This window comes from Manacus candei, unplaced genomic scaffold (genome assembly GCF_025592945.1).
Source record: "Manacus candei isolate 608988 ecotype Guabito, Panama unplaced genomic scaffold, ASM2559294v1 h1tg000124l, whole genome shotgun sequence".
In the NCBI taxonomy this organism is placed as follows: domain Eukaryota; kingdom Metazoa; phylum Chordata; class Aves; order Passeriformes; family Pipridae; genus Manacus; species Manacus candei.
Genome location: NW_026138172.1, coordinates 1,326,643 through 1,354,461, shown reverse-complemented (window position 1 = coordinate 1,354,461; position 27,819 = coordinate 1,326,643). Strand labels below are relative to the sequence as shown.

At 48.2% G+C, this 27,819-nt stretch overlaps 2 protein-coding genes across 6 annotated transcripts in view; one reads left to right on the top strand and one right to left on the bottom strand.

Moving 5' to 3' along the window:
- The first annotated feature begins 4,613 nt into the window (after window positions 1–4,613).
- Window positions 4,614–27,819, top strand: part of ARHGEF5 (Rho guanine nucleotide exchange factor 5) — a 37,675-nt gene continuing 14,469 nt past the window's right edge. Inside the window, exons 1-2 of one of the 5 annotated variants that reach the window (XM_051770713.1) lie at window positions 4,614–4,748; window positions 24,229–27,775. In XM_051770713.1, coding sequence (XP_051626673.1) covers window positions 24,241–27,775 — 3,535 coding nt within the window. In that variant the 5' untranslated portion in view covers window positions 4,614–4,748; window positions 24,229–24,240. Of the gene's footprint in view, window positions 4,749–5,271; window positions 5,763–24,225; window positions 27,776–27,819 lie in introns of those variants that run through there. The other 4 variants (XM_051770712.1, XR_007900377.1, XM_051770711.1 and 1 more) reach the window with 4 other exon arrangements.
- Window positions 4,640–5,698, bottom strand: LOC127462283 (basic proline-rich protein-like). Its single transcript, XM_051770757.1, has one exon. It carries the CDS (start codon window positions 5,696–5,698, stop codon window positions 4,640–4,642), a length of 1,059 nt encoding a protein of 352 aa, XP_051626717.1.

The following is a 27,819-nucleotide window of genomic DNA, read 5'->3' as shown; positions in this document are numbered from 1 at the left end:
TCCTGGTTTTATTCTGTAGGAGCAAACACATTGTTGTATCTAGGTCACTTGTTGGCTGCAGGCTATTTGGGATTCCCAGGGGAGAAGGCACTTGAGAACCCTTTTCAGTCTGTGCCTGCTTCTCTTGGGATGTACTTGCTCTTTGACAGTATAGGTTTTGTCTCAGTGCTACTATTATTAACTCAGATTATGTGGGTTTATAACCAGTTTTACATAGGAAGGCATCTCTGGTCATATCACCTGAAGGACTTTCCCAGCTCTGCATTTTCCTAAGCCTTTCTGTCACAGGCACTTGGACATATCCTTGAACAAATTTCAGGGAAGATTCCAGAAATCAGTACTTGTCTATGTGAAGTCCACAGTTTCTTGCACACCTGGGATAAGTGAGGGCTCTGCCAGACAACAGCAGGAGTTCACCCTTAAAACTGCACCTACAGCTGGCACGGAAGCAGATTCCCAGACCGGCCCAAGCTCACTTCCACAAATGAGGGACTTCCTGTAAGTAAACCAAGAAACAAAAGCTAAAAATACTGCTCCTCTCCAGCTGCTGTCATGTGGGGAAATCAGAGCATGAGATACACCTTCATCTGAACCAGGGAACCTCAAAGCCACATCCCCGAGAGATGGTTTGCACACTCCAACAGCGTAATATTCCTACTGGACTGAATCCAAAGCAATGGCTGTAAGAATAGAGAATCTCCATCAATCATAAGCCTGTATTCAAGATAAAACAAAAAAAAAAAAACCCATGAGCAAACTGTGGAGATGTGCCCTTTTTTCCTCTTTCGGTCGAGCAGCTGCTGTCGCTCGAGGAGGTGCTGGCACTGGCACCTACAACAAGCACACTGCGGTACCGAAGCTGAGCTGAGGCCTGGGGGAGGCTGCACTTCCCTGGGTGCTGCAGTGAAAACGCAGTGCTGGATGCTGGGACTCTGCTCCCTCCCGAGGGAGAGCTGTAAACAAGGGGCAGGAAAGGAGACGAAGGGCCGTTACCGCTGGATGTTCCCAGCAAGCCTTGGAGGAAATGAAGGAAACAGCCGGACCTGACTCACTGGGGATGGGTGTTTTACTTGCCGCTTGTGTAAACTTACTCCAGCTCAGCTTCCAGTCCACTGTTCTGCTACTTTCCATGATTACAAAGGTTCTGCTTGTCATTCACACAGGTTTGCACCTGCTTGGAGTAAGGTATAGCTGCTAAACATGCCTAGGAGAGGGAATTGGTTTTCCAAGGAGGGCTCAAGCAGATGATTTTAGTTAATTTTAAGACCCTTAGAGAACTCCCTTCCTCTGCAGTACTTCTGGCATGTCAGCAGCTTAACCAAGAGTTACTGCCAGGTTCTGTCCTGCTGTCTGCCTGGCTTTTTACATGCACAACTGTGTGCTTTGCATGTAGGAGAATGAAACCCAGAACAATGTCTGCTGTGGAGCAGTGAGGACGTGACAGCACCGGGCTTCAGCGGGACAGGATGTTTACGAGGAGGATGTCTGAGTGGGAGGGCAGTGTCCAAGCTGCCTCTCAGCCTGCTGATAGCACAAGGCACTGCAGGAAGCAGGAGCACATCAAGGTACAGGGCCCTGCTCCTGTTGCTGCTGGGCCTCTTTGCAGCAGGAGGCTTTCCTTGCAGGGAAAGGGGCATCCCAGGTATTCAGGTGGTGCAGCCCAGAGTTCAGTGGGCTGAGATAGGACACGGTGCAGCCCAATCCACCTGGGACACCTCTGTGCTGCTCTCTGTCCCACCTCCCACTAATGCTGGCTCTCACCTTGCCAGGGGAGGACCCCCAGGGATCCCCTGGCCAAAAAACATTGACTCACTTTAGCTCACCTTCTTAAAGGGGGGATAGTCCCAGCATGGAACAGGACCTCACCTGCTTACCCTGTGCAGGGTTCCAGATACGCAGATGTTCTAAACATAAGAAAACCGTTTCTTTTACCACGAGGATCGTTAAACTGGGCCAGATTGCCCAGAGAGACTGTGGACTCTCAAGATATTAAAACCCCAACTGGACACAGTGCTGGGCAGCTCCAGCTGACTCTGTTCTGAGCCAGGGGGTGGGCTAGATGGTCTCCAGAAGTGCCAGCCAGCCTCAGGGATTCTGGAGCCCACCTGTTCTTCATTGTCACTGGCAGAAGCACTTCAATGGCACTGCAATTTTGCACAGGCCCACACAGAATTTAGGAGTCCAGTTCCCACGAAGTTAGGGAATGAGAGCTTGGCTCACAGAAGGATACAGGTAGTGATACTGAGAGCTCCACATTTTAACTTCAGGCACTTTCAACCAAGTAAGGCATGAAGAAAAGTCAGGCACTCAAACTCTCTGTGCAATGGCCAGAGAAAGCAAAGTATCTCAGGATATGATTCACAAAAGCAAACAGAAAATTGCCTCTGCAGATGCTGGAGGTGCAAGGACAGGTGTAAAGATTAAGCCCTTCTTAGACAATGAGCTGCCCTTTTCTGAATGACAGAGGTGCTGTTTTCCAGTCAGGATGAGGAATTCCAGCCTACTGCCAGCTGCTAGGAACTTCTAAAATGCAGTAGGAAGAAGCATCACCTATTTATGTAATGTCCCAGAAGTTTGAGCACCAACCTAAGAGAGACATGATCCAGAGTTGATTTCCCAGTATTTTGTGACCTTTGGGAATTTGAAGTATCCCTTTCCTCACTGTTGACTGTAAACACAGTGATGTGGAATAGGAATCTCAGTGGCAGAAGCTGATCCACTCTGCTGGGAAAAGACATCCACACAAAGGAGTTATGGAATCAGAAGGCAGCAGCACAAGTACGATGTCCCTGGTCAGGCCAAGCTCCCTCCTCTCTTTTGCTGAACTCCTCAGAGCACATCCTGGAGGACACACACCTGTGCAAGCCTCAGGAAATGATTAGGGAAAAAAAAAAGAGACTTATCAGAGAGATGACTCTGGATATCAATTTGAGGAGACAGAAAATACAGGTAAAGCCATCCTCAGTCACCTGTTGAGCATAATTCTTTGCACACCTTGCATTCTTGATCAGCAAAGATCAATGCTGAAGGAAAGTGCATCCTTATATAAATCCTGTACCCCTTTAAGCAAATCCAGGCATCTATACTGCAATAAGTAAAACTGGGGCAGTGAAGAACAAAGCAACCTACTCTGTTTATTTTGCCATAAACCCCAAAACTTCTGAATTCACCCTTTTTTTTCTATGATCACAATAATAAGCTGTTAGGGCTTCCCTTTTTCCTGCTACTCCCAGACATCCCAAACACATACTGTCTTGTATCTAGTTGTCCTTCTCTCTTCTTCTTTTCCTTTATTTGTGCCTTTTCTCTGCCAGGCTCTGTTCCACTCTCTCATGTGGGGGAAATCTCCCTACAGGCTGTGAACTCCTGTCACTACAGTCAAACTGGCAGACAGGGACAGAATTACCTTTACTGGGAACCGATGTGCTGTCTCCTTTCAGTCCACAGCTGAGCACAGCCAAACAAATCTTTGATGCAGGCAGGGCTGCTCAAGATATTTACCAGTGTACCTAGGAGAGAATACCCAAGAATTTGAGCTGCAGATTCAGCTTTTTAATGCAGCCTACAGAGTTTTTTTACCCACGTCCCACTCAATTTTTTCTAAATTCAGATGTTTCATTCATTTACATTTATCTGACGATCTCAGATGTAATCCTGGGATCCTGTGTAATCCTGTAAAGTCTGGGACAACCTGGCACTTTTCCTTAAAACCCTGGCTGCCTGTTGGGAGGAAACACAAGGTCTTCACGCATGTACAGCTAAGGAGAGGGAAAACAAGAGACTCAGCTAATGAAGGAAACTTAAAAAATAAAAAGCCCCTCTGTTTCTTGAGTCGGGATCAGGTGGGTCAGGTGCACCCTGGAGGTAAAGCAACCAAGCGCTACAAGCTTTCTCCCCTTGCCCAAACCCAGGGGGAGGATGCAGTTATTACAGAATCACAGAATATTCTGAGTTGGAAGGAGCATCGAGTCCAGCTCTTAGCCCTGCACAGGGCCATCCCCAAGAGTCACACCGTGTGCCTGAGAGCGTTGTCCAAACGCTCCTTGAGCTCTGTCAGCCTTGGGGCTGTGCCCACTGCCCTGGGGAGCCTGGTCAGTGCCCAACCACCCTCTGGGGGAAAAACCTTTTCCGAATATCCAACCTAACCCTCCCCTGACACAGCTCCAGCCGTTCCCTCGGGTCCTGTCCCTGCTCATAGAGCAGAGGTCAGTGCCTGCCCCTCCGCGGCCCCTCGTGAGGAAGCTGCAGATGCTGTGAGGTCTGTCCTCAGGGACAGTGCTCTCTCCTCCGGGCTGAACACACCAAGTGCCCTCAGCCGCCCGTACGGCTTCCCCTCCAGGCCCTTCACCCACATTCATATTATTCAATAAAAAAAAAAAAAAAAAAAAAAAAGGAAGGAAAATACCTTGCGCTCGGACGCGTCGGGGGCGGCTTTTCCCGGCCGGGCGCAGGAGCGGGGAGAGGAGCGGGCACAGGACGCGCCGTGTCCCGCGGCGGCCCCTCGGCCGCCCGGCCCGGCCCGGCCCGGCCCTGCCCCGCCGCGGTGCCGTCGGAGCGCGGCCGCGGCCCCGCTCGCCAATCAGGGCGGCCCGCCTGCCTTCCTGTAGGTGTGCCCGGCTCACCTGGGCCCGCTCGGCGCTCATGACACACCTGCGGCCCCGCGCAGGGCGGCGGGAGGGCGGGCGGCGGCCGAGGGGCGCCGGGGGGGGCAGCGCTGGCCCCGGCCCCGCGATGCGAGCCCGGCGCAGGTAAAGCTGGGGAGGGGGGGGAGGCGTTGCCGTATTCCCGGGAGAGGCGTTGCTGTGTTCCCGGGATCGGTGTTCCCGGGATAGGCGCGGGCCTGGCGCCGGATCCCCGCGGAGCCCGGGCCGGGGCGCACGGACGGAGGGGCGGCTGCCCCGCGGGGCCGGGGCGGGGGCGACGGGCGGGCTCGGGGGAGCGCGGGGCGGAGGGGGGGGGACGAGGGGGGAAGGAAAGGGGAGGCAGGGCGGCCGGCCCACCATTTTAGGACCCGAGGGGGGACGGGAGGAGGGATCTCCGGGGAAGGAGCCGCTCGCTCCTCCCGGTGCGGGTGCGCGGTGCGGGCGCCGTCGGGGCGCGGAGCCCCCCCCGCCGCGGGGGCGCTGCGGGAGCCCCGGTGCCCGCCAAGAGGCGGCCGAGGGCGCGGCTGCCCGCCCGCCCCGGGGCAGCGCCGGGGTCCGCATCCTTCGTGCGGGGGTCCCGCATCCTCCGCGGGGGCTCCGCGCCCCGACGGCAGCGCCCGCCCCGCCGGCCCCCCGCCCGCCGCCGGCAGCGGGGAGGGCCCGCAGCGCAGGCCCGGTCCCAGGCTCGGCTGCCAAGCGGCCCGAGCCTCTTCCCGCAGAAATGGTGGTGCCTCCCACGCAGGAGCGAGATCCCACGGTGTGCTCGCTCGGGTTTTCCAGCTCCCGCCGGGAGCCGCGGCCCGGGAGCCGCGAGGCTGAACTCTGGACACTTCGTTGTTTTTCCTCCTCGCCTCGTGACTTTTATGGCCTGTCACGGAGGGAAGGCAGAGGAACGCGAGGCGAGATCCCTGCCCGCTGCTCGCTTCCTGTCTCCTTCCCGCAGTCCCGGCCACCGCGGCAACTCCGATGGCAACCCCAGCGCCCCAAACAACCTGCTGCGGGGGATTCCGAGCTCCCACGGCTCTCTCCTGACCCGTCCTGCTTCCACCACCCATGTTTGTCCTCGCACTTGATGCTTCGTGTATTCCCAGATGTTGGCCAAAACCCGGATCAAACCTGGTAGGGATTACAGGGTCAGAGGAGGAGATCTGAGCTCAGCTCATTGGTGTTGACTTGTTGCAGACTGGACGTGGATGCTGTTGGCTTCTCCTTGAGAAGCCTGTTCCTCTTGGACCAAGCCACATCTGTAACGTGTTGTGGGAAGTTTTGTGACCTGATTCTCTGGTGTTCTGGAGTTCCTCATAACCTAAATGACTTGGAGATGGCTTGGATAAGGGCAGAGTCCTTTAAAAGGGTTGCACAGGGGGGAGGTGGCTTGTTTTGGAGGAATAATGTATGGGTGACCCAGATTTCAGAACTGTGCCTGAATTGTGTGAGCAGGAGGTATCTGTAAATCAGAGTTGAAGTTGTACCATATCTGAATTCTTCTTAATTCTTTGTTAATGTTGGGAGCAGCTCCTGTCCTGCCTGTACAGCAGCCCAGCGGTCTGTGTAGATCTCAGTGGGGTTATGCGGTCTAGGCCCTAGTGACAGCAGGGCCTGAGGTCAGTGTTCCTGCTGCCTGAAATAGTGGGACACAAATACTTCCTCTGGGAACCTCTTGTGCATCCTGATAGATTTTGCCAGTAAGAGTCTGTTCCCCCGGCCTATTATTTTTTTATTTCATCTTGCTGACTTTAGAGGGATGTTCTTACTCTTGTTCTGTTGAGTCTTATCCTTTCTTACGGTTCACTTGTTTCAAGTGCTGTCTAGCAGGAAAGAGCCAAATTACGTTATAGTTTTTGATTTTTTTTTCTGATTTTTTTCTTCTTTTTAATGTAATCTACTTTGGAGTCTGGTTTAAAGTGGGCTGTTTTATTTAATTAGTTTGTATTCATGTAAATTATGTTCAGTCTCAGTGGTTATTCCAGGCAAAATTGAAGAAACAGCCCGCAAGGGATTTCAAATTCGTAATTGGAATCACATTTTGTTCCAAGGATGTTTGATTCTAAGAGTTACTGTGCTTTCTGTCATCTGGTATCTTTCCAGCTTGATGTTGTTTACTTAGTTACTGTTTAGCTAAATTATCCATAGCTAGTTTATTTCAGTAGTCATGCCTGGGAAGTTTTGCAATTCCTTTGCAGCTCCTCACTGAACTCCAGCCGAATCTTTTAATGAAGTACTTAGCAGTGACTTCAGTGCAAATGTAGCTGTGCTCTACTGTTTTGGCACTTGGGCTGTACAGAGAGGAATGGTTTCTCTCCTTCATGAGGTGATCACACAGTTGACGTTTGTATCATCAGCCATTTGGGGGCAGATGCCTTAACCTGACCCCTGGCAGGTATTTACATTCCCAGCTGGTTATCACTGCATCGAATCCAGAATTCTACTAGAAAAGTAGCCAGTCTTGATTTCAAGATATCAAGCAAGAGACTGCACTAGTTCCCCAGGTAAATTATTCCAATGGCTCATTGCCCTCACTAATTTCTTATCTCAATCTGTTCCGGCCACAAAGTCTTGCTACAAGTTTTCGTGTCAGATTACAGAGCCTTCTGCTGCCAGGATGACACGTTCCAGCAGAAAGATGGCCTGTTAGCTGTGTTCAGCTCTTCCTTTTGGGAAGAGGCAGTCATGGAGGTGGAGCCTGGGTGATCAGTGGCGGAGTGTGTGGACAGGACTTCAGAGAAAGGTGATTGAATAACTCATATTGCTTGGAGTTTGCCTTCACGTGATGAGTAATCCAGGCTGCTGTTGAAGGAATGATCCAGTTCTCACTCAGTCCCGATTGCAAACTCCTGCTGCTTCTCTTGGACTGGATCTAGTGACCAGGAGGCCTCAAATCAGTCCCCAGCCCTGTGGGGCAGCCACCCCTCCATCCGTGCGCCCAGGCCCGGGCTCCGTGGGGATCCTGCTCCAACTGAAAATTAACCCCCTTCCAAAATAAAAAATATGACTTTTGGATCTGGAAGTGGGATCAGGTTGTCTTGTGGCCAGACAGTATTAGGATTGCTGTGAAAGTGTAGCATGAGAAACATGGAGAGGGACCACCTCTTTCAACAGCAACCCCGCTGCCTGTGCTGGATTAGATGCCAGAGGGAAACACACGTTTAGTTCCTACGTTTTTGTGCTGAGATAAACAGGCTGTGGTTGCACAAATCCTCTCATCTGGCACTGCTGTTGAAAGAAGCTGTCATGACTACCTGCTGTCATCCATGCTGGTTCCCTGCTCCAGTCTGTTGTGAGACCACACATACACCTGTACCACCAGGAGAGACAGGGCAGTGTGGGGGTGGGAATGAGAAGGGCAAAAGATGGAACTCCTTTTAGCACTGAAGAGTGTGTGAAACTAAGGCTTGAGATACAGGAGTTGTCACAAGCACACCTTACCTTAAATCTTGATAGAAGCTAATGTGTTTTTTTCACCTCCCCTTTGCAGCAGATGTATGAGAGTAGCTGCCCTGATTTACTCAGTAGTGAAGGTTAACTCAGTTGCGTGACTTGGGAGAACTGGGTTTAGCCAGTACTGGATTTAGGTCAGCTGCATTTATGTCTTTGGTCAAGAAGCATGTGTTGCAGTTTGACTTTGTGTGTGGGAAAGAGCATCTAACATAGGAAAAAGAAGGTCTTTGCCTTGTCTGTGACGCACTGGTACCTATGACAGGCTCATCAGTGCAGAAAACCATTCATGCATTTTAGATATGAGGTTCTTGGTGGTGTTCAGTGCTGAGCAAGGTGGGGTGCCCTTTTGGGAAAGCTTCATTAATCTTGTCTCTTCCATTAACAAGTGAGTCCAACTTTCCTGCTCTCACAGTGGGATTAGTTTGCTGAGACAAAATCCATTCCCCATCTCTTCTTTTGAACACCATTCCTTCAAGTGCCATGCAGAGCACTGCAGGGGATGAGGAACTGAGCCTGTGGTGGAGGCTTGTTTTGAGCTCATGGTTTGGGGCTTGGATTAAAAGTGACATGAAGTCAAAGCAGAAATTCCCATGACTTTAGTACAAGTTCGGGGCAAGGTCAAGGGGAGGACTATTGGTTTTGATAGTGGGAAAAGTTTAGAAGGGGGAAGGAAGGTGATTACCATGACATGTGTACAAATATACGTAGATAAACAGACATACATATGTAAATATATGCAAAATAGAGGGTGTTCTGATGCTAGGAGAGTTTGAGGAGGAGTGACTGTAGAAACTGTAATTGGATAGTACACAAGGAGTGAACTGAGATGGGAGGAACACATGAACCTGCTGCTCAGAAAATACTGCATTAAGGCAGAGTTGGCCATAAATTTGCTTCCTGAAAACATACCCTATTTGCATCGTCACACAGAAGTGTGTGACATTTAAACGCCAAACCACCTCTCTGTAACCTCAAATTGAACATCCAGCTGCAGGCAGGGGCCTCAGTGTGTGAGGTCCACTGCCCATGGCCTCGCTGGTGCTCAGAGTACATTTAGTTCCTGCCACTGATCGTACACAAAAATTCCCAAATCTTTACCTGGATCAGGCTGAGGTGGTGCTCAGTGGGATCCACAAGCTTGGTGGCCCCCTGCATGTGCCACCCATGGGCAGAGCAGAGTTGGACACTGGTGAGCAGACACAGCCTTGCACAGGGTGTGGCTGGAGGAGAGGTGAGGAACGGCTCCTGCTTCGATAAATCCAGCAGTAGAGTTTGTAAATCCAAACACAACCCTCTGGAGGAGAGGGGATTAAGATCTTGGTCATATTAGGGCACGATGTGTTCAGATTGTAGGAGCCCAGGGATAATCAGGGGACACTTGGGATACAAGCAGACCTGTAACCAGTTGGATATGGTCCTTGGTCACAGCTGCAACGGCGTGGCTGCCATGGCTACACTTTCGTAGTCAGTAATAGAAACAGATGCCCAGAGCAGTGTTAAACTAACACATATGCCACTAGTGGGGAGAAGAAGATGCTTTGCTTGAAGTCTTGCTGGGCAGCTACAAAAAGTAAGGATGTGTAAGTTGTATGGTATGTGTGCCTTACACTCACAAAAAATTTATGAGTGTAATGATCAAAAGTGCCTACAAATACACTTTGAATAGACTAAATCTTAACTGGGCCCTTATATCTTCACTACAGATTCCTGTCCTGTGAGGAGGAACTGGTGGAGACTTGGTAAAGCACATGGGTAAGATTTGCTGGTATAGCCCATTTTACAGAAGGAAGGCTGCTGCAGCCGTACCCGTGTCTAGCAAAGCTCTGATGCTGTAGCTGGGCCTGGACTCCAGGCAAAATCCTTTTGGCATGGACTAAGCCTGAGTTTAGATGTGGAAATTCTGCTGTAGGTGTTCCATAGTGCAGGCATCCAAGGATAACTGCAAACCTATGAATTGTAATCTGGCTGCAACATTTGAGTTCATCTCCTCTCTGAGGTACTCTGAGATCACTGTCTGATTTTACAGGTGAGCCAGATTGATAGTGAAGTTGAGAAGGTGCTGTATGTATCTGTTTTCCCACTGTTGCTGGATTTATAGAAGAGATGTTCTGAGTATGCTGCCAGCTCTGCAGGACAGGGACAGTGTCTCAGTGCATAGTATTTAGAACAGTGAGGATTTGGTCCTGATTGTTGGTATTTCAGATGGCTCAAATAACTCTTCTTGATGTTTGTTGCTTCTCTGCATCCCTCTTTTTCTGTGACTCACCTTGCACATGGAGATATTTCAGGCTGGAGTCTGGGTGCAATATAGCTGATAGATCTTGTGGCTGTTTTTAAAATGATGAACTTCTCTCTCCCTTCTCTACCCTTCCCCATAGAATATCCCGAGTTGGGATCCACGGGGACCTGCAAGGATCATTGAAGTCCAACTCCTGGGAAAGATGTTTTCTCCTGGAAAGGCATATTCCAGGCAAGCAGAAGCTCAGGATGGGCAGTGGGGGTAGCACTGAGAATGCTGCAGTGCAACACACCACCCTGTCAAGACTTTGTGCTGTGACAAACCCTGAGGCAGAGAGTATGCTGTGGGGAAAGACAGGCAAAGGGAAGTGGGACTGTCCCTATTTTTATAGCAAACTATGGGTTGTGGTGTGTTTTCTTACATGTACAAGTGACTGGGGAAGATGGGTTTACCTCTCAAGTCATCCAGTAATTTCTTAGTAACAACTGGTGCTGTGTGGAAGCATGGGAAATACATTACTGTGCTCTTCCTCACCCCTGGGCACAGCTGGGAGGAGGGGATGTGCTGTAAGTGCACGTGGGGGAGACTGAAAGGGAAGCTCTAAGGTGTTCCTGTAGGCACAGGGTGAACACTGCCCATTTCTGTGCCATCTGGGAAGTCAGTCTTCCTCTGATGTTGCTCCTACAGTTCACTTTGTCTTCCTGCCCCTGCCCAATGAGCAAACTGAGCTGTTTCATTTTGGAGAGGTGCAGAGATGAGCAATTTGGACGTATGCTGGAGCAATGAAATTTGCCTTATCCTGGAAGAGCAAGGCCAGGCATGCAAGTTATGTGATTGTAGTGTGTGCTCTGACCAGTCACAAGGGAGGGTCAGGGCCTTAAAAGGCAGCTAAAAATGGTGTCTGCATGTATGGAAAAGTCACGACAGCTGAGTTGCCCAGTGGGTGTTATCAGATATACCCACAGACATTTTTCTTTCATTCCATACCAGCATCATTTTTACCTATTCAGCTGTTGAGTGTGTAATAGCAGTGATATCAAAGGCTTGAAAACAGAGGGTAAAAGGGGAAAAATGGATTGACTCCGACTCTGATAGTCATAGCAAAATGACTTTAAAAGAAAAGGCGAGATATGCTGAATTGTGTGCAAGATGAAACCTGGCATGATTAAAACTCTCAAGAAGAAAATCTACCCTAAAGTGTACTATGTTTCACTAGAAAGTTGCCTTTTGAAAAATTAATTTGAAAGATGGCATTGTACAAAGTTTGGTTGTGACCACTTGAAAGAGGGAACAAAGTGCATTTAAAGGGGAAAAAAGTACTCACAGATGCAGGAGACGAATACAGAAGTGTTGAGGTAAATGTGCAAAACCATGGTTTTGAACAGCAGATAGTTTTGTGCTTAGAGGAAGCAAGAAATGTCTGATGCTGTATGTCCTAAATTCATAAAATTGATGGAATTGGAGAAAGGGTCTCACCTGAATGTGGACACAGTGAGAAAAGACAGCTGTGAATATCTGATGTGTGAGAGTTTATGGGGGTGGGAGCTTTCTTTGACTGAGCAGTGAGACCCCCACACTACAACAAGTGTGATACCAGAGTAACACTGACCCAGAACGAGCCAAAAAACTAATTACTATGTGAAAAAGGTGTCTGTTGTTTGTAGTAAACAACTTTACAGCAGAAAAGGAAAATATCCTAGTACCCGTCTTGTTATCTTGAAGCGCTTGGAGGCAAAAGACACAGAAGGAAGGAACAGAGTGAGCAGTCGATATATTTTTGTTGGTGAAGGGATTGCTTAAATAAGACTTTGCTTATGGCTGCAATCAGATACAGAGTTTATAACAGGGCTTTGCATATTCAGTACACTGAGCAGCCACTCCCTGACTAATCCTCAGAGTATGGCTGTGAGGTAGGAGGGGTTAGAATTACCTCAGCTGCACAGATGACCCTCAGACGGGCAGAAACTGCTGGAAACTGCCAGAATTAGGAACTGGTGATTCTGCTAGATAAGGTCTGGGGATGAAGGCATAGTTCTTGGTTGCCTTAAGAAACCCCAAAAAGCAGTTACAATATAAACCCTCTGTAGATCCTTCCTTTAATAAATGACTGCAGCGGGGAATTGAAGGAAGGAGAGCTCCTAATATCCTAACGTGTGTGTTCCCCTTTCAGCCTGGATTATGTTATTGATGATAACAGTTACCCTTTGTGGACCCACTGGCTTGAAATTTCTAGTGGCTGCACCAATGTTTAACTGCTCATAACCTGTAGCTGTTGGTAGAGGCAAGACTTAAAATGGCAGGATGCATCCTTGTCACCTCCTGTGAAGGTTAGTGCTGATAGAGCAGGAATAGCCAAAAGTTCAGAGTGCTGAGGTGTTGCCCGTGTGTGCACCAAAAGCAGCAATGCTGTATGTCCTGCTGTAGGCAGAGCTGTAATTTCACCTTCCCTGGCACACCTGGAAGAGGAGAGGTGCTGGATTCAGTAACAGGCAGATAATATTTGTGCTGAAAGTTGGGTTCCTTGAGTGTATCAGTGGCAGAAGTAAGATTTAAGGCCCGTTTTCCAGACAGGAAGGTGTTTAGGTAGAGGACTCTAGAAAGGAGAGCTCTGACTCTTCCCTCCTTCTTGGGCATGGTCCACTGACACTCCCAACCTTTCCCCCTTCAAGCCCCTCTGGTGCTCTGATCTTTCTCAAACTACAGTGGTCACACCACATCGTGCTCTTTGCTGTTACATCCAGTGATTTTTTTTCAAGCATTTTGCCCACTTGGGCAGTGTCAGAAGATACAACTGAGAGCCACCTGTGAGGCTGAGCTGGAGGAACTCCACTGCATTTCGTTGACCTTGGGAGACATGGGATGTTTATGTGTTTATTTATGCCCCGCTGATCAAAGCGTGTTGCAGGTAATGGGAAAAAGAATGAGCTGAGTCTTGGGTTTCATTTACCTGGTGCCTGTAGCTTCCCAGGGGAAGTCTCTCATGGATGCTAAGGTATGCAGCAGTCCAATTAGAATATAGGATGCACGCTTGCGTGGGCTGGTGGACGCGAGGGCACCGAGGACTTTGCATTCCTTAGCTGGAGCTGTTTGTGACCGTGCCATAAAAGAGGTAAAGGAAATTGTATCGGGTCGGTTTTCCACTATTAGTCACAGTGACTTAGGAGTTAAGTTGCCTCATGTACTAATTTCTCACTGAAGTCACGAGGTGAATTTGAGGCCCACAAACCTTATTTTACTCCTCTGCGTTGCCATCTGATAGGGTTGGACCTGGGAGGGGAAAGAGAGAGGTGGTTTTACATGCCACAGGGTTGAGGAAAAGGAAGCCGTAGGCCAGTCAAGGAGAGTCAGAGTCGATGTCTTCAAAGACTCCCAAAGGGCAATCTCAGGATTGTAATTGCTCACCTAATATCTGAAGAGCCATGGAGCCATCAAAGAGTACTATTTTAGGAAATCTTGAAGAGTGGTGGTGGGAAGCACACTTTGCCCACTAATTCATATGCAGAAAAATGAAAATGGAGGGAGGAAGGAATAAAATATCTGTAATTGTTCCTTGTGCATTGAAACTCGTTTAATTATTAGAATGGGAAAAATTTTGTAATTAGTGCGTCATAGAAATGCTAGTGATGTTTCTAAGCTGGTATAAAATCAATCCTTTAAATTAATCCAGACTCGGAGGTGAAAGTGCACTTTCACTGCACGTGAAAGTATGAGGGCAAAATTTTTGCCCATTGACAAATAAGGGAAGATATTGCTGAAATAGAAAATATCAGTATTGTTGATCTGTGTGTGCAATTTCTAAATTCTTTTTAAGATTGTACCTGTAGGGCTCTACTTTTTTTTTTTTTTAATTTATAATATGTTCTGTTAATTACAGTATTAGAAACTAAAGCTAAATCTTAACTACAACATCTGTGAGCTGTAATTACTTCTATAAACTTTGAAATAAGGTAGTGGTAATTGGTGAAGCTAGTTATAAAAAGCATTTCATAAGATTGATGTATATCAGTTACACCATTTAAACCCCTGATTTATACATCTTTTCACAGCTCATTCTGAAAGACAAGGTCATAAGAATGTCTTCCCCTCCCCTTCCATTTGGAGTGTTTCCATGTTAGACTTTGCAGAGGGTTTCAGGAGGTTTCCAGGGCTTTCCCTAGGATCTCCTTCACGTTGCTACTTGTTTTCAGAGTTGTTCACAGGGGCTGTCTGCCATGGAACGTCCTCTGAGACTCAGTCCTTTGCTGAAGAGAGAAGGCTGTCTTTGGGTTCATGGGAATGATAGAATCAGTGGCAATAACGGGACAAGGAAACATTAAACCATAAAAATAATGGCTTTGGAAATGTTTGTAAATCCGATTTTGAATATCCTGCTTCCCCTAGTGCCCCCTTCTCAGCTGGAAGGGGAGCAGACGTGTTTCCAGCAGAGGGACAGGAGTGTAGAATTTCCCTGCTGTGCCGCTCCTGTTCTGTGTGGGCTGCTGAGGTGACTGCTCCTGTGACTGAGGTGCTTGGCAGTCACATGTGGAGAGACACCCACACTGGAGTGTCAGGGACTTACTTGCAGATCCTGGGTGTGGTTTCACCATAACTTAGGTCCAAGTCCAGGTTTCTGCTTCCCTGCTTGCCAACCCGTTGCCCAGCCCCCAGTTCTTGTCCACTCCTTGCAGTTGTTGCCACAGGTTGTACATCTGCTCCAGGGTCCCCAGCACAGGAAGGACATGGAGCTGTTGGAGACAGTCCAGAGGAGGCACCAAGATGATCAGAGGGATGGAGCAGCTCTGCTGTGAGGAAAGGCTGGGAGAGTTGGGATTGTTCAGCCGGAAAACAAAAGGCTTCAGGGTGACCTAATTGTGCCCTTCCAGTACCTGAAGGGGCTACAAGAAAGATAGAAAGAGACTATTTCCAAAGGCCTGGAGTGACAAGGGGCAATGGCTTCAAAGTGACAGAGAGTAGGTTTAGATTGGCTATTAGGAAGAAATTCTTCCCTGTGAGGCTGGTGAGGCCCTGGCACAGGTTTCCCAGAGAAGCTGTTGATGTCCCATCCCTGGAAATGTCCAAGGCCAGGTTGGATGGGGCTCTGAGCAACCTGGGCTAGTGGAAGGTGTCCCTGCCCATGGCAGGGGGGTTGGAACGAGGTGATCTTTAATGTCCCTTCCAGTCCAGGCCGTTCTATGATTCTATATGCAGCTACTGCAGGGAGCTGTCATGTTTACCTTTATTTATTTATTTTTTTCTCCTGTGTCACACCTTTATGCTGCTCACGTCACTCTGCTCCTGGGTTGTTTTTTTGCCTAGACAACTCCCTGGGATGGCTCACATGTGCCCTGGCATGAGGGAGATGATGGCAGCAACCTGGATGCATAGTAAGTTAGTCTGTTCTGGATTTCAGAGTGCCCCATCAAGACTTAATGAAAATTTATTAAGACCTGATTCCAGGTGGTGTTGGATAATTTCTACAGTCAGCAGTAGAAGGAGGTGAAGGAGTTCTATTTTTTTTTTTTTTTTTTTTTTTACGGAGTGGAGCATAAACAAATGGACTTTGCAGAATATCTGCAAATACCTAAATTGGGCCTGCCAAGTTCAATTATTCATCTTTGTTAACCCAGTTACATCACAGTATATTTTGCTGCTAGTTTTTTAGTTTCTGGTAGCTCATGTAGCTCACTGCATCAAGCCTAAATACTCTGCACTGTCATCAGTTCAAACTGCTGAGAACCTGGGATAAGGCAGAGAGGGAAGGGAGGAGTTGCCCTTCCTCTCCTTAGTCACAAATTCAGGCTTAACATTAAAAATTAAGATAAACCTAGACAGCGAGGTCTAATTTTTGAATCATATTTAGTTTTTCAAGCCTGTTCCTCACCCCTTAAAGGCCATACATCCATTTTTCTGAATTGTAAGCCAAAATTCTCACATAACCACATGATTCCAGGGAGAGGGACTATATGAAAAACGGAAAATATTGGGATGTGCACAATAAATCTATGCTAGTTGGCCATGCAAGTGTTGGACTGTGAGTAACAACAAGTTTTCCTTGTGTTTGCATTAGTACCTTCCTATTCAGCACCCACACAATTCCTGTGGCTTTGGGTGTGTGAAGCTATTTTTCCACGGGGGAGAGGGAAGGGGTCCCCTCTGGTGCTTTCCCACATTTACATTGCTTAAAACATTTTATTTATATCTAATACTTTTTGCTTCCAATAGCAAATTTGTCCCATTGTGCTCGTAGCTTCTTCGATCTGAGGGCACCAATTAAACTTCCAAGAAAGAATGGTTTGTTCCCTGAAAAACTGGGTTAGGGGAGGGTTGTACCAAAATATGTTTTCCCCACACACATCCCTACATCCCTTTTGAATGGACTTCTTTTTCTCTACTTTAGCTGCAGTTTTCAGTACAAAGCTCCATCACTGTTACAGTATTGCCAGGTATTTTTGATTATGATACAAATAGCATTACTTTTTAAAACCTCGTTACTGGAGTCATAATTAAAAACACTATGGGGTGTTCAGCTAAGGCTAAAAAGGTGCATTCTGAAGGCACATATGAGGACAAATGTGTGTGTGATTTTGTTGTTGTTGCTATCTCTTGGTATGCTGACATCATTCTTTTTTTTACTGTTCTCTCCAGTTGATAGTACAATATTGAAGCCATGGCACAGGTTCTGCTACTGTTTTGGCTGATGACAGTGTGCTGTCACCAGCATGGTATGATATACGAGTGCAGTTTTGTGGGTATTTTAGGAATTTTTTTGGTTGCATCATCTGCAGCTTTATCATCTGTCCTGTGGGGCTCTGACAGCTACCAGAAATCTTACTGTTTCCGAGGTTGGCTGTGAAAGAGGTTATATTACGTGTTTGCCAAGCAAATCAGGTGGGTAAGTTCAGAGGCCCTCTGTGCAGGGGAGGACAGTTTGTCCCAGTTCAGTTTGCTGGATATTGTCCCTCGTTATCTGTAGGTTCACTGTGCTCGGGATGGGTACAGGTAACGTGACAACAGCTGTGCTCAGCAATGGTTCCACTGTGCAGTCTGGGCAAGGCCAGGCTTTCAAGTGCGTTTCCAAGTCCTTTGATGTTTTAATGGCATTTGCATCTGTCAAAATGGTTTGGTGCAAACATTAGCATTCTTTAATCTGAGACTCAAAAACAGCAGCGTGGGATTCTGGCTCATGCTTCTGTAGCGTAGTGAGAGACTGTGAGATTTCTGCTTCTGACTGGAGAGTCTCTCTCATGCAGGTCCTGAATCATTCTGCTCAGAGAGGAACTGGGAACTCCTTGACTTTGTAGCAAACATGCCATCTAGGAATGTGTACAGCAGGTTGCTGGCACCCACAACTGCATAAAAAAGTAGGAAAGTTATTTGGGAAGTCCTTTTGTGCCCCAGATGTTTCTGTCAGTTGTCTCTCCATCCCCAGGGTTTGTAGAGAGACCTGCACGGAGCAACTTGCAGTGACTCAGTACATTGCTTTCCCTGTGGGAATTGTGCTATCCACCTAGTGGTGTCAATAGTCTTTCTGCCAAGCTCAAGCAGTGAGAACCATACACTGTTCTTGTTTACTCTCGTACTAGAAAGTATGCAGAATATCTAGAAGACTACTGCAGAATATCAAGACTCACTTATTACTTCTATGAATATAAACTTAAGCTCTGCTTAGAGTGAACTGGGTTTTCTGCTATACAGGTCACCCCATTTTATCTGAAGAATGAGTCACTTTTATTGCATCTCTGGGAAGTGCAATGTGCAATCCAAGCCACGTTCTTCACTCGCTGTTTGCCAGATGTTCAGTAGCAATTTCCAAGGTGAAATTTTGTTCTACCCAAAATGATTTTCTTTGACTTTTTTTTTGTTAGCATTAAATATTATAATTTACTTAAATGTAGAAAAGTTATCCTTAATTTTTTTTCCCCCAATTAGTGAGTCATTAGATAATTAATAGGCTCCGTGTATCTTGAGTGAAAGCTGGTGAGATGCTACTGGGTGTGTTAAAACTCGGGCAAACTGCACGGATGTGACCAGGAGGTCTCATTTGCTTTCCTCAAGCTGCAGTAGCAGCTCAGATGCATTTTCCAGGAGACTGGGCGCTATTGGCAGGTTTGTTTTGTTCTTTCCTGCCTAAGACACTTGAGGCAGCTCCTGGTTCTACAGTAGAAGACTCTACGTTATTTGGGCACACGCCTTTTAGATCGCCTTTCTTGCTCTATACATCCTTTCCTTTAGCAAGCTCCTTCTGCTCTCCAGAGTCCTTCTGCAGTCCAAAGCTGACTCCATGTAACATTATTTCCCTCCTTCATTCTTATCTCCAGTGCCCTGTGTAATCTCTTCCTGAGCTCAAGAGTTTTGACCCCACTCCTTCACCTCCCTTGATGGGTTGTACAGTGATAGAGCAGCCCAGGGTGGTGCGTGAAGACCGGGGACTGTTTCTTTGCAGAGGGCATCTCTCATATGGAGGAAACATCCAGCTGAGAAACCTGGCCTAAACATGGCCAGAGTAGCTGTGTCAAAATAAAAATTCAGGCTTGTGGCAAGTTTTGTCTCAGCGCAGTTGCTCCGACCCCTTTTCTGGGTTTCTCACCAAACTGAAATAATGCATGGCCTCCTGGGAGAGAGGGTGCTCTCCTGCACACTGAACTCTGGATTTTGTAGGAGACAGGCTGGCTCTGAGCTGCTCCCCAGTGATCCAACTCATAGAATCATAGAATGTTAAGTGGTTGGAAGGGACCTTAAAGTATCACCTAGTTCCAATCCCCCTGCCATGGGTAGGGTCACCTCCCACTAGACCAGGTTGCTCAGACTCTCATCCAACCTGGCCTTGAGCACTTCCAGGAATGGGTCATCCACAGCCTCCCCCGGCAGCCTGTTCCTATGCCTCACCATCCTCACAGTAAAAAATTTGTTCCTAGTATCTCCCCTCTTTCAACTCCTTTTAAAGTGTACATGAACTGCATGAAGGAGATGGTTAAGCTAAGCTGAAACAGCAGGAAGAGGCTCAGGGCGGTCTTTTTGCGCTTTGGGTGGGTGTTAGAGCCAACATGGAGCTCTTTGGAGCTCTTTCCCACCTCAGCTGCAGCACTTAAAGCTGGCATTGGCATTTCCACACCAAGCTGTGGCTGTGCCAGCAAGGATATGCCCAAACAATGGACTACTTGGGAAAGCCTTTGTTTTAATATCAGTGTCCTTGCCCACGCCGCCCAGAGGTTGTCGTGAGTGGCCTTCTCATGGACAGAGGCTCACTGCTGCCTTGAGGCAATAAAGGAGATCCCTGGAGAAGAGCTCGAGATGCACCGAGCAGCTGCCCAGCGGATGCGGAGCGTCCCTGGCTGCCGGAGCAATTTCATCCCGGCGTCACAGGGCAGGATTTTCTGTGCTGGGAGCGTGTTTGCAGCAGCCTGGGCGTGTGGGCTGTCCTGGTGCCTGTGGCAGGGGAGCAGGATGGGGAGTGGGGGCAGAGGGCGGCCGGGCGGCTCCCGGCACCACGCGAGGAGGCCGAGGGTGGCAGAGGGAAAGCTACGGCTCTCCTCCTCCTCTACGGCTCTCCTCTCCTCCTCTATGGAGGAGGAGGATCTCAGGGCTCCACTTGTGTGCAGCCTTGTTTCCTGGCTGGTTGCAGGGCTTGTCTGTGCATGATAGCACTTGTTATTGCTCCTTTCTTGTTTGTTGGAGAAGGGGGGAGGGAAGGTGAGATACTTTCTATTTAAAACCAGAAGTGTTTGTCATCTCCGTCCAGGTGAATTAACCCACACTGGAAGGAAGTACAACATTCATGGTGCCTTTTGTAATCTGGGAAAGCCGTGGATTGATGTGTGCATCATCGCAGAATTGCTTTGTTCACTCCTGCTTTCACTTCTGTTCTGCTTACCTGGCCACTCTCTGCACCCTTCCCCTCTCAAATTTTGTGCTTCTGACTGCAGTAGGGCCAAGCATTGCCCCTTTGTTTTCATGCTGGCATGTGGCCAGCTGCTCTCTCCTGTCATTCCAGCTTGCAGTGGGTTTGTACACCCAGAGTCACTCACAGGTTAGATGCCTGTGAGCTGAAGTCTTGGGTTTCCAGGCCCTCTTGGGAGGCTTTATCTCAACAGGGCACATCAGATCACCTCATTTCATAAACAGAGCACATGAGGGAATGATGGCAAGCTCAACATCTCATCCAGAAAGAGCTGGGAAAGATCAGAAAGCCCCAAAAGTGTAAACAGTGAAGTATCTGTGAGAGCTGGTGTAGCCTGGTAGAAGCTGGCAGTTGCTAGATAGGTTCATGTATGCTTGTCTGTCATTGGCCCTACTGAAAATGCTGATTGAAGGTTTACTGTGGCTCGCTGAGCTCCCTGGGGTCTCCTGGGCCCTCCTCTGCTGGAGCTGACTGCAGTAGGAGCATAACATGGCAGAGCTCCGTAGGCATTCTCTTCTGGTAATTAGTGGGCTCTTGTATATAGACTGCAGGTGCTGTCAGTCTTGTTTTATTATTTCCTCTTCCATCTCCATGAAATCCTTACTCCAGACATCTGCGTTTTTCACTATGGTGCAACCAGCCTTCAAGCAGGAGCTTAACTGTTTCCCTGACTAGATGCTTAATTCCTCCCCCACTGTCTCTGCAGAAGGTTTGCCTGCTCCTTCTCTTGCTTCACTTCCCAAAGCTTCTCTCTTGCTCTCCCCGAGGTGTGCAAAACACCTGGCAGTAATATGATGAGACAAATCTCACTTGGCAGCTTCCAGTGTTGATGTGCTGTGCACCTCCCTCTACCCTGTCTCCCAGTATTATCATGGAACTGCTCCAAATGCAGCTTTAAACTTGTCCTTTCACCTGTCCAAATCCCTTGCAACAGAGCCATGGAAGTGGAAACTGGGCTTTTAAGCTTAATAAGAGGATATTCGGTGTTGTGTACATCAGCAGAGTGAGCAAGACTTCTGTCCCTCACAGAGTGTGGGCTTGAGTTTGAGGGTCTTACTATTCAGGCCTTTATGAACCATCCTGTCTTTAGTAGTAGTAGACCTTCCTTAGCCATAAGCTTGTGTCCAAGACTACCTGAATCCCTAAACAGTCTCCCTGCTCCTGGGGAATCTGTTTTTGGAAACTGTCTCTGATAGGCGTGACGAGTGGTACTTTTCTGGTTGTGTAGCAGGGGAGACTCAGGTGAGGTAGCCAGGAATGCTGAGAGCATTGGAGCACAAGAGCGATCTGATGCCATTGTGAAACCTTTGTTAAAGGAGGGGGTACATTTAATTGTACCTGTTGGGGACGTTAAAGTTGATCCTGCCTTGGACAAGGTGGTCGTTCACAAGTTTATGACCCTGCTGCTATCTGTGCTCTGCCAAACCCTCTTGTGTCTGTGCTGGAGGTTCTTCCTGACTGTCCTACAGCTTCCCACAGGTTTCAAAAGACTGTTTAGCAGCACCCAAGTAGTTCAGTACCAGCTGACAGCAGTAAGATGTGGTGGAAGCCCTGTGGGAACTTCCTGAATGGACATATGTCGTTGAAATATACTGTTTGTTGAAATTATAACTATTTACAACTACTCACCACTTGGAAGGGGAAAATCCAAATTGCGGAAACATCCCAGTTTTGGCCTGGTTTTGCAAGAAGGACTGTATTTTCAATATAAACAAAAATTAAAGATTACATGAGAAAAAACACGCAGGAACAAAGTTAACTGATGAATTAACTCAATTTTTTCCTAATTTTTTTTTTTTTTTAAAGCGTTGGGGTTGTTCAGTCTGGAGAAGAGAAAGCTCTGGGTGAGACCTTAGAGCCCATTCCAGTACCTGAGGGGGCTTGTAAAAACGAAGGAGAGTGACTTTTTACAGGGTTGGTAGTGATAGGACAAGGGGGAATGGTTTTAAACCAAAAAGGGAGAGATTTAGATTAGCTATTATGAAGAAATGCTTCCCTGTGAGGGTGGTAAGGCCCTGGCACAGGTTGCCCAGAGAAGCTGTGGCTGCCCCATCCCTGGGTATGTTCAAGGCCAGGTTGGATGGAGCTCTGAGCAACCTGGGCTAGTGGAAGCTGTCCCTGCCCATGGCAGGGGGGTTGGAAAGCGATCATCCTTAAGGTCCCTTCCAATCCAAGCCATTTTATGATTCTGTGATGACAGTCCCTGTGATTAAGGTGTATCTAATGCTTCAGTTCTGTCTCCAGAGCACGTGCTCATTGCTTTCAGAGCAGATGTTTTGTTTCACTTGACGTAAGGGAAAATAGAAGCTAAACCAGCTTTCAGGCCAGGCGTGCCCTGGCCATGGAGCTAACTGGGACAATTAGTTCAGATGTAATTATGCCCTTACTGCTTTTACTTTCTGTGTGGGATCAGAGGTTGTTACTTGTGACTATAGAGCCACTCTAGCACAAGGAAATCACCGTTGATCTCAAAGATTTCTCTTTCAATGCAGAGAATTTCCTTTATCTCTGAGTCTCCCAAGTTAAAATTGTTGCACATTTCCCCTCCCTCCACAACAGCAGGTGAAACTCTGGACAAAAATGTTAGTCTTAAAACTTATGGAAATTAGGAATGCCAGAGAGTGAGAAAGTATACAGATTTGGTTATCTGTTTTGAGGAAGAATGAGAACCTCTTTTTTGCCTGAGCTTTGTGAATGGCAGAGCCAGGCGTTGGGGCTTTTTTTTGGTCACTAAACAGCTGTCAGGCTTTTACCTGAAGAAATGTGGAATGGCTTCTCTGACCAAAAGATGCAGAACTATGGATCTGTGTCTGGAAACTTCAACACTTCTAAGATAGGGTGAAGGAGGAGAACACTGAAGCTTTATTCAGGGGGAGGTCTGGCTGTAGCTGCACATTGCAGCAGATCCTTCAGGGCTAAATTGCAAGCTCTGGTATGTGTGCAAGGGGACCCAGTGTATGGGAGGCAGCCCAAAGCAGCACTCTGTAGGCCATTTCTGATAAGCAGGGGATAGAGAATAGAGAAGACAGGCTGGAACACTAGAGAATATGTCCCAAAGGTTGAAGAAAAGGGAAACCTCCATGAGGGTTTGTCTCTTTCTCATGTTTTTTTCAGGTAGGGATTGTGGGTCATGGCATAGGTAGAAGGCAGAAAGATAAAAGTGGTGAATCAGATTCTTCCGTTCTTTTCACAGACATATCCCAAATGTACATTCCCTAGTGCTTTGTCATGTCTGAACTTCAAATGCAGTACTGGATGGGAAATTCCACTGTATCCTTTGGGAAACTGTCCAGCAGTCCTGAGATGGCATTCCCCCCCCTCCATAAATGATGATGTAGTTTCTCTTTGTGGTCTGCAGATATGTCCACACATACCAGAGTTACTCCTCTCAACCCATGTGGTTTACAGCCTTCAAATATCTTGTGTCTTGTGTCATGTCCTAGTTATTTGTTAATCAAATTGTTACATTCCTATGTCTTGTTAATCAGTTTCTGTGATGATTTGCAATAAGGTCCTGTGTTGCACAGACATACACAGAGATCTGTAAAGAGGCATCAGCTCCAAAGAACTGTTGAAATCAGAGAGATTTTTAAGACTCAACTAGAAGAGGCCCCACAAAACTTAGTGGAGATTTTTGATAATTTTCTTGTTCTCTGAATGCCTTCTGGTATCCCCTTTTGGGTCTGAGATAACTCACCTTTCATAAGTTGCACTGCAGCCATGGCAGAGATCAGCATCTCTCCTCTCTGACCAAAGTCACTTCCTGGAGTTGCACGTAAAACTAAAAAGACACCAGAGGTATTTTTATGGTTTTATAACCAAAATATGGTTTTATTTTGGTGTTACTCATACTGCAAGCTTACCTCAGGTGCTTGCCTACTCCCAGTCTTTGTATTTGTTTCCCAGCTCTTATCACCCACTAGGTATGCGGGTTGGGTTTTGGTTTTTTTCTCAGCTGCACTAGAACCAGTGAATTAGATTGATTGTGTCATTCTGTTGTAGTAACAGAAAAATGCATTTCTGTTTAGCAGGATGTGTCACTGATGGAGTTTGAAGAAACAAGCGAGGGAGGCACCACTCCCCCAGGAGCCAGCAGCACCCCTGGGGAAGCTTGGGATTCTACAGCAGTTGGAGGAGAGCACCATGCCAGTCACACACCAGCCGAAATGAGCACCAGCCCGTCGAGCTCTGCACAGGGAGCAGAGCTCAGCACTCCTGAGGACTGCCTTTCTGCTCCAGGGAAAGCAGCAGAGATGCTGGGCAGACCCTCTAACCCTATGCAAGAAGTGCCAGCAGGACTGGAACAAGAGCAGGGGGATGCAGAGCCTGAAAAGGGACTCTCAGAATGGGAAGGAGAAATGCCTTTAGAGGCGGGTGGACTAGATTATTCTCTGAAACATAAGCAATTAGAGGTAGCTGACCTGGAAAGTAACCAGGACTTTTCCTCTCACAGCACGGTTCAGGATGAGCTGGCCCCTGGCAGCCCCATCCTGCAGGCTGTGAACCTCAGCACTGAGTTTTCTCAATGCCAGGCAGAACTGGCTTTTCCTGGCTCAGACCCTCAAGCCCAGCAACCAAAATCTTCTTTGGCTGATGCCATTTCCTCTCAGAGAGAGACACCTAAGTGCTTTTTGGTGTGTAAAACTGTTTCAGAGGGACATTATAAGGCCAAACCGTTTCTGGATAACATCTCCAAGGATGCTCTGCAGGAGGTTGATGGTGCTGCAGAGCAGAAGCAAAGCAGCAAAAAGGTGGCACCAGCACCTGACGAACAGCCTACATCAGAGGAAGCAGTAGGAGACACAGCTAAACCTTACACTTCTGAAGATGTTAAGGAAAGCCTAAGAGCACCCCAGAGTTTGGAAGAGAATACAGAGTCTTTCTCTTCCCATCAGTTGTCTTCCGCCTTAATATGTGACAGCCAAGTAAGTTCACTACAAGCAGAAGGAAACATAACTGGTGAAACAAGGAATGCCAGCGTGGTCAAAGACCAGGGAACAGTAATGGTTTCTAAAGAAAACTCACCTACTTCCAAATGCCTTCATCTAGAAGATGATAATGGAAAAACAGAGGGGAGACCTGCCCCTTCAGCAGAGAGAGCCTTCCAAGTAAAGAGTACTGCTACAAGGAGTGAGGAAGTGAGTGCTTCACAGCATAAGGAGCCAGCAGAGGAGGAGGCAGCGTCTGAACTTCAGCAGGAAGAGGAGAAGAAAGAGTGCAAAGAGCAGAATCTGCCAGAAGAAGGAAAATCTTTGGAGCCCAAAGATCAGAAAAACAAGCAACAAAATGGGCAGGAACAACTGCAGAGGGAAGAGCTCAGAGTGGAGGAAGAACTCAAACTAGAGGCTCTATCATCAGCTTTTGGGTCAGAGATATCTTCTGTTCCCAGGTATAAGGTGGATATGTGTGGTTTGGAGAATGTTTCCTCAGCTGAGCAAAGGGGATCAGCATTTCCTCCTGGGGAACCTGTCTCTGTGGATCCTGGTGAAGATGTGCTGCTGAAAGCTCGTGTCACAGAAGCAGGTTCTGGATGTCAGGCACCTGCTGTCAGCTCTCTGTCTTCGAATAACCTGAACCCAGGGGGTGAAGCTCCACACACATGCCGTGTCTCTGACCAGTCGGAAGACCTGGAAGACTCTGGCCGCTTTTCCATCGGTGCTCAGGATCTTGGAGAAGCTCACTGGGATGATAAGATAAGACTGGGCAGGGAGAACGAGCACAGTGATGGGCATGGAAAAGCTGTCCAGAGGTTTGAGAAAAGAGAGGCACCTCTCCATGGAGGAGTGGCAGCACCTTCTGGTGCAGAGGACTCAGAGGCTTCTGTTCCAGCACACCCTTCCTCTGGTACTAATGACTTGGAGCCACCTGATCCCAGAGATTCTCATCCTGCTACAGGAAAAGCCGAGCTTCCGGACTTCATTCCAGCTTTGCCCTCAGAGCTCACCTCAGTGGCTTTAGCGTCTGGCCCACAGAAGGAGGGTGCCAGAGCAGCCTCTGTGACCCCCCAGGACTGTCCTGGCACCAGCCAAAATGAGCTGCCAGACTCTGCAGGGAAGCCACCCAACCAAGGTGCTCCCACACAAGTGTGGGACCCAACACCAGGGCAAACTGCTGCTCTGAGTACAGATCCAGGGGAGGCCAAGGCTTTCCATGAAATCCTTACTTCCAAGGAAGGCTTTCATGAAGACCTTAGTGGCCCATCTTCTTTCTCTGTAATATACACGAGCTCTCTTCCTTTAGAAGAGAGCCTTCCTGGGGATAGGAGGTCTGTGGTTAGCATTGCAGGGCCTCTGGAACCATCCCAAACACCAGGAAGGACTTCCACTCCCCTGAACCACCCAGAGACAATTCAGCAGAACTCCCCCGAAAAAAGTGCCATTATGGAGGGAAAAGAAACAGGAGCAAATGTGGGTCATAAAGCACAACAAATGCCTTTGTTTGATCAGCCTGACTGCAGTTTAGACCAAAAAGAGCTTGGATCCAGAATTTCCAGTGTCCTGAGCACCCTAACTTGGCCCTCTGAAGAAGATACGGTCCTTGCTGTGAACCAGGAAGAACAACCTCTGTCCCCTGTGTCCCACTCAAGCCTACCTCTGGTATCTGAGCCTGATGCCAAACAGCTTCCTCAGCCTCCTTCCCATGTCCAAAGGCCCACTCAAGCTCAGGCCCCTGCACTTAATGCAAATCACCTTGTCCCACCTTCAGCCCCCGAATGTTCCCAGCCACTGGCTCCTGGACCATATTCCAGGCCACACCTCAACTGTGCTATGGACCATAATAGGTTAGGAGCCATTCACCCTGCCATAAGCCATCCTCTCCAGACTGCTGCCTCTGAGTCCCATTCCAACTCTGTGGCCTCTGCTTCTGATGGAGAAAGTCTAGCAGAGAAGGATGGCCTTGTACCAGTAACTGGGGAGTGGGATCTTGGTGACTCAGGTACCCACGACACAGAGACTTCCGATGACTCAGGGGTCAGTTTGTTGGCTAAAAGCTTTTCTGCTGTTGGAAGTGAAATGCTGGTTGGCTGCTCTGACACCAGCCCTGAAACAGCAGACCAGCACATGGATATAGAAAGTGGAAAATCCTCACCTGACCACCCTAATTGGCCCTCGTTGGAAGGCTTGTTAGCATCCACAGACTCCAAGAGCAGAGACTCTGCACAGCTCCTTCCAATGCTTGCATTCACCAACCCAATCCACTTTCTCCAGCTTAGCCCTCCATCACCACCAACCACCAGAACGACCTGCCAGGAAGAGGAGCTGCCATGGGAGCAACCCTCAGGCATCTTTGGTGTGGACACAAAGCACGCCCAGGCTCCACGGGCAGTCACAGAGAAAACAGAACGTGAGAGGAGGGTCAAGCAAAGGCTGGAAGGAGGGGAACATCAGCCAAAGGAAGAAGTGGCCAAACATGCGCCCTTGGAAAAATCATCAAGTTGGCCAGACAAGAAGAAGATGGGGGTGGTTGCACAGGAGCCAGCAGCCAACCAAGAGAACCCGATTAGACGCCGAGTGAAAAGCAAGGACTGGCACCGCCAGGGCCTGAAGAGGATGTCAGTACCACCAGACATCTTGCAGGGTGAGTCCTCTCTTCCCTTTCCCTTCCCTGCCACTGCCCCAACT

Bases quoted from the DNA above. Each gene is read 5' to 3' on its own strand.
- LOC127462283 (XM_051770757.1), bottom strand. From the start codon at position 5,698: ATGGGTGGTGGAAGCAGGACGGGTCAGGAGAGAGCCGTGGGAGCTCGG.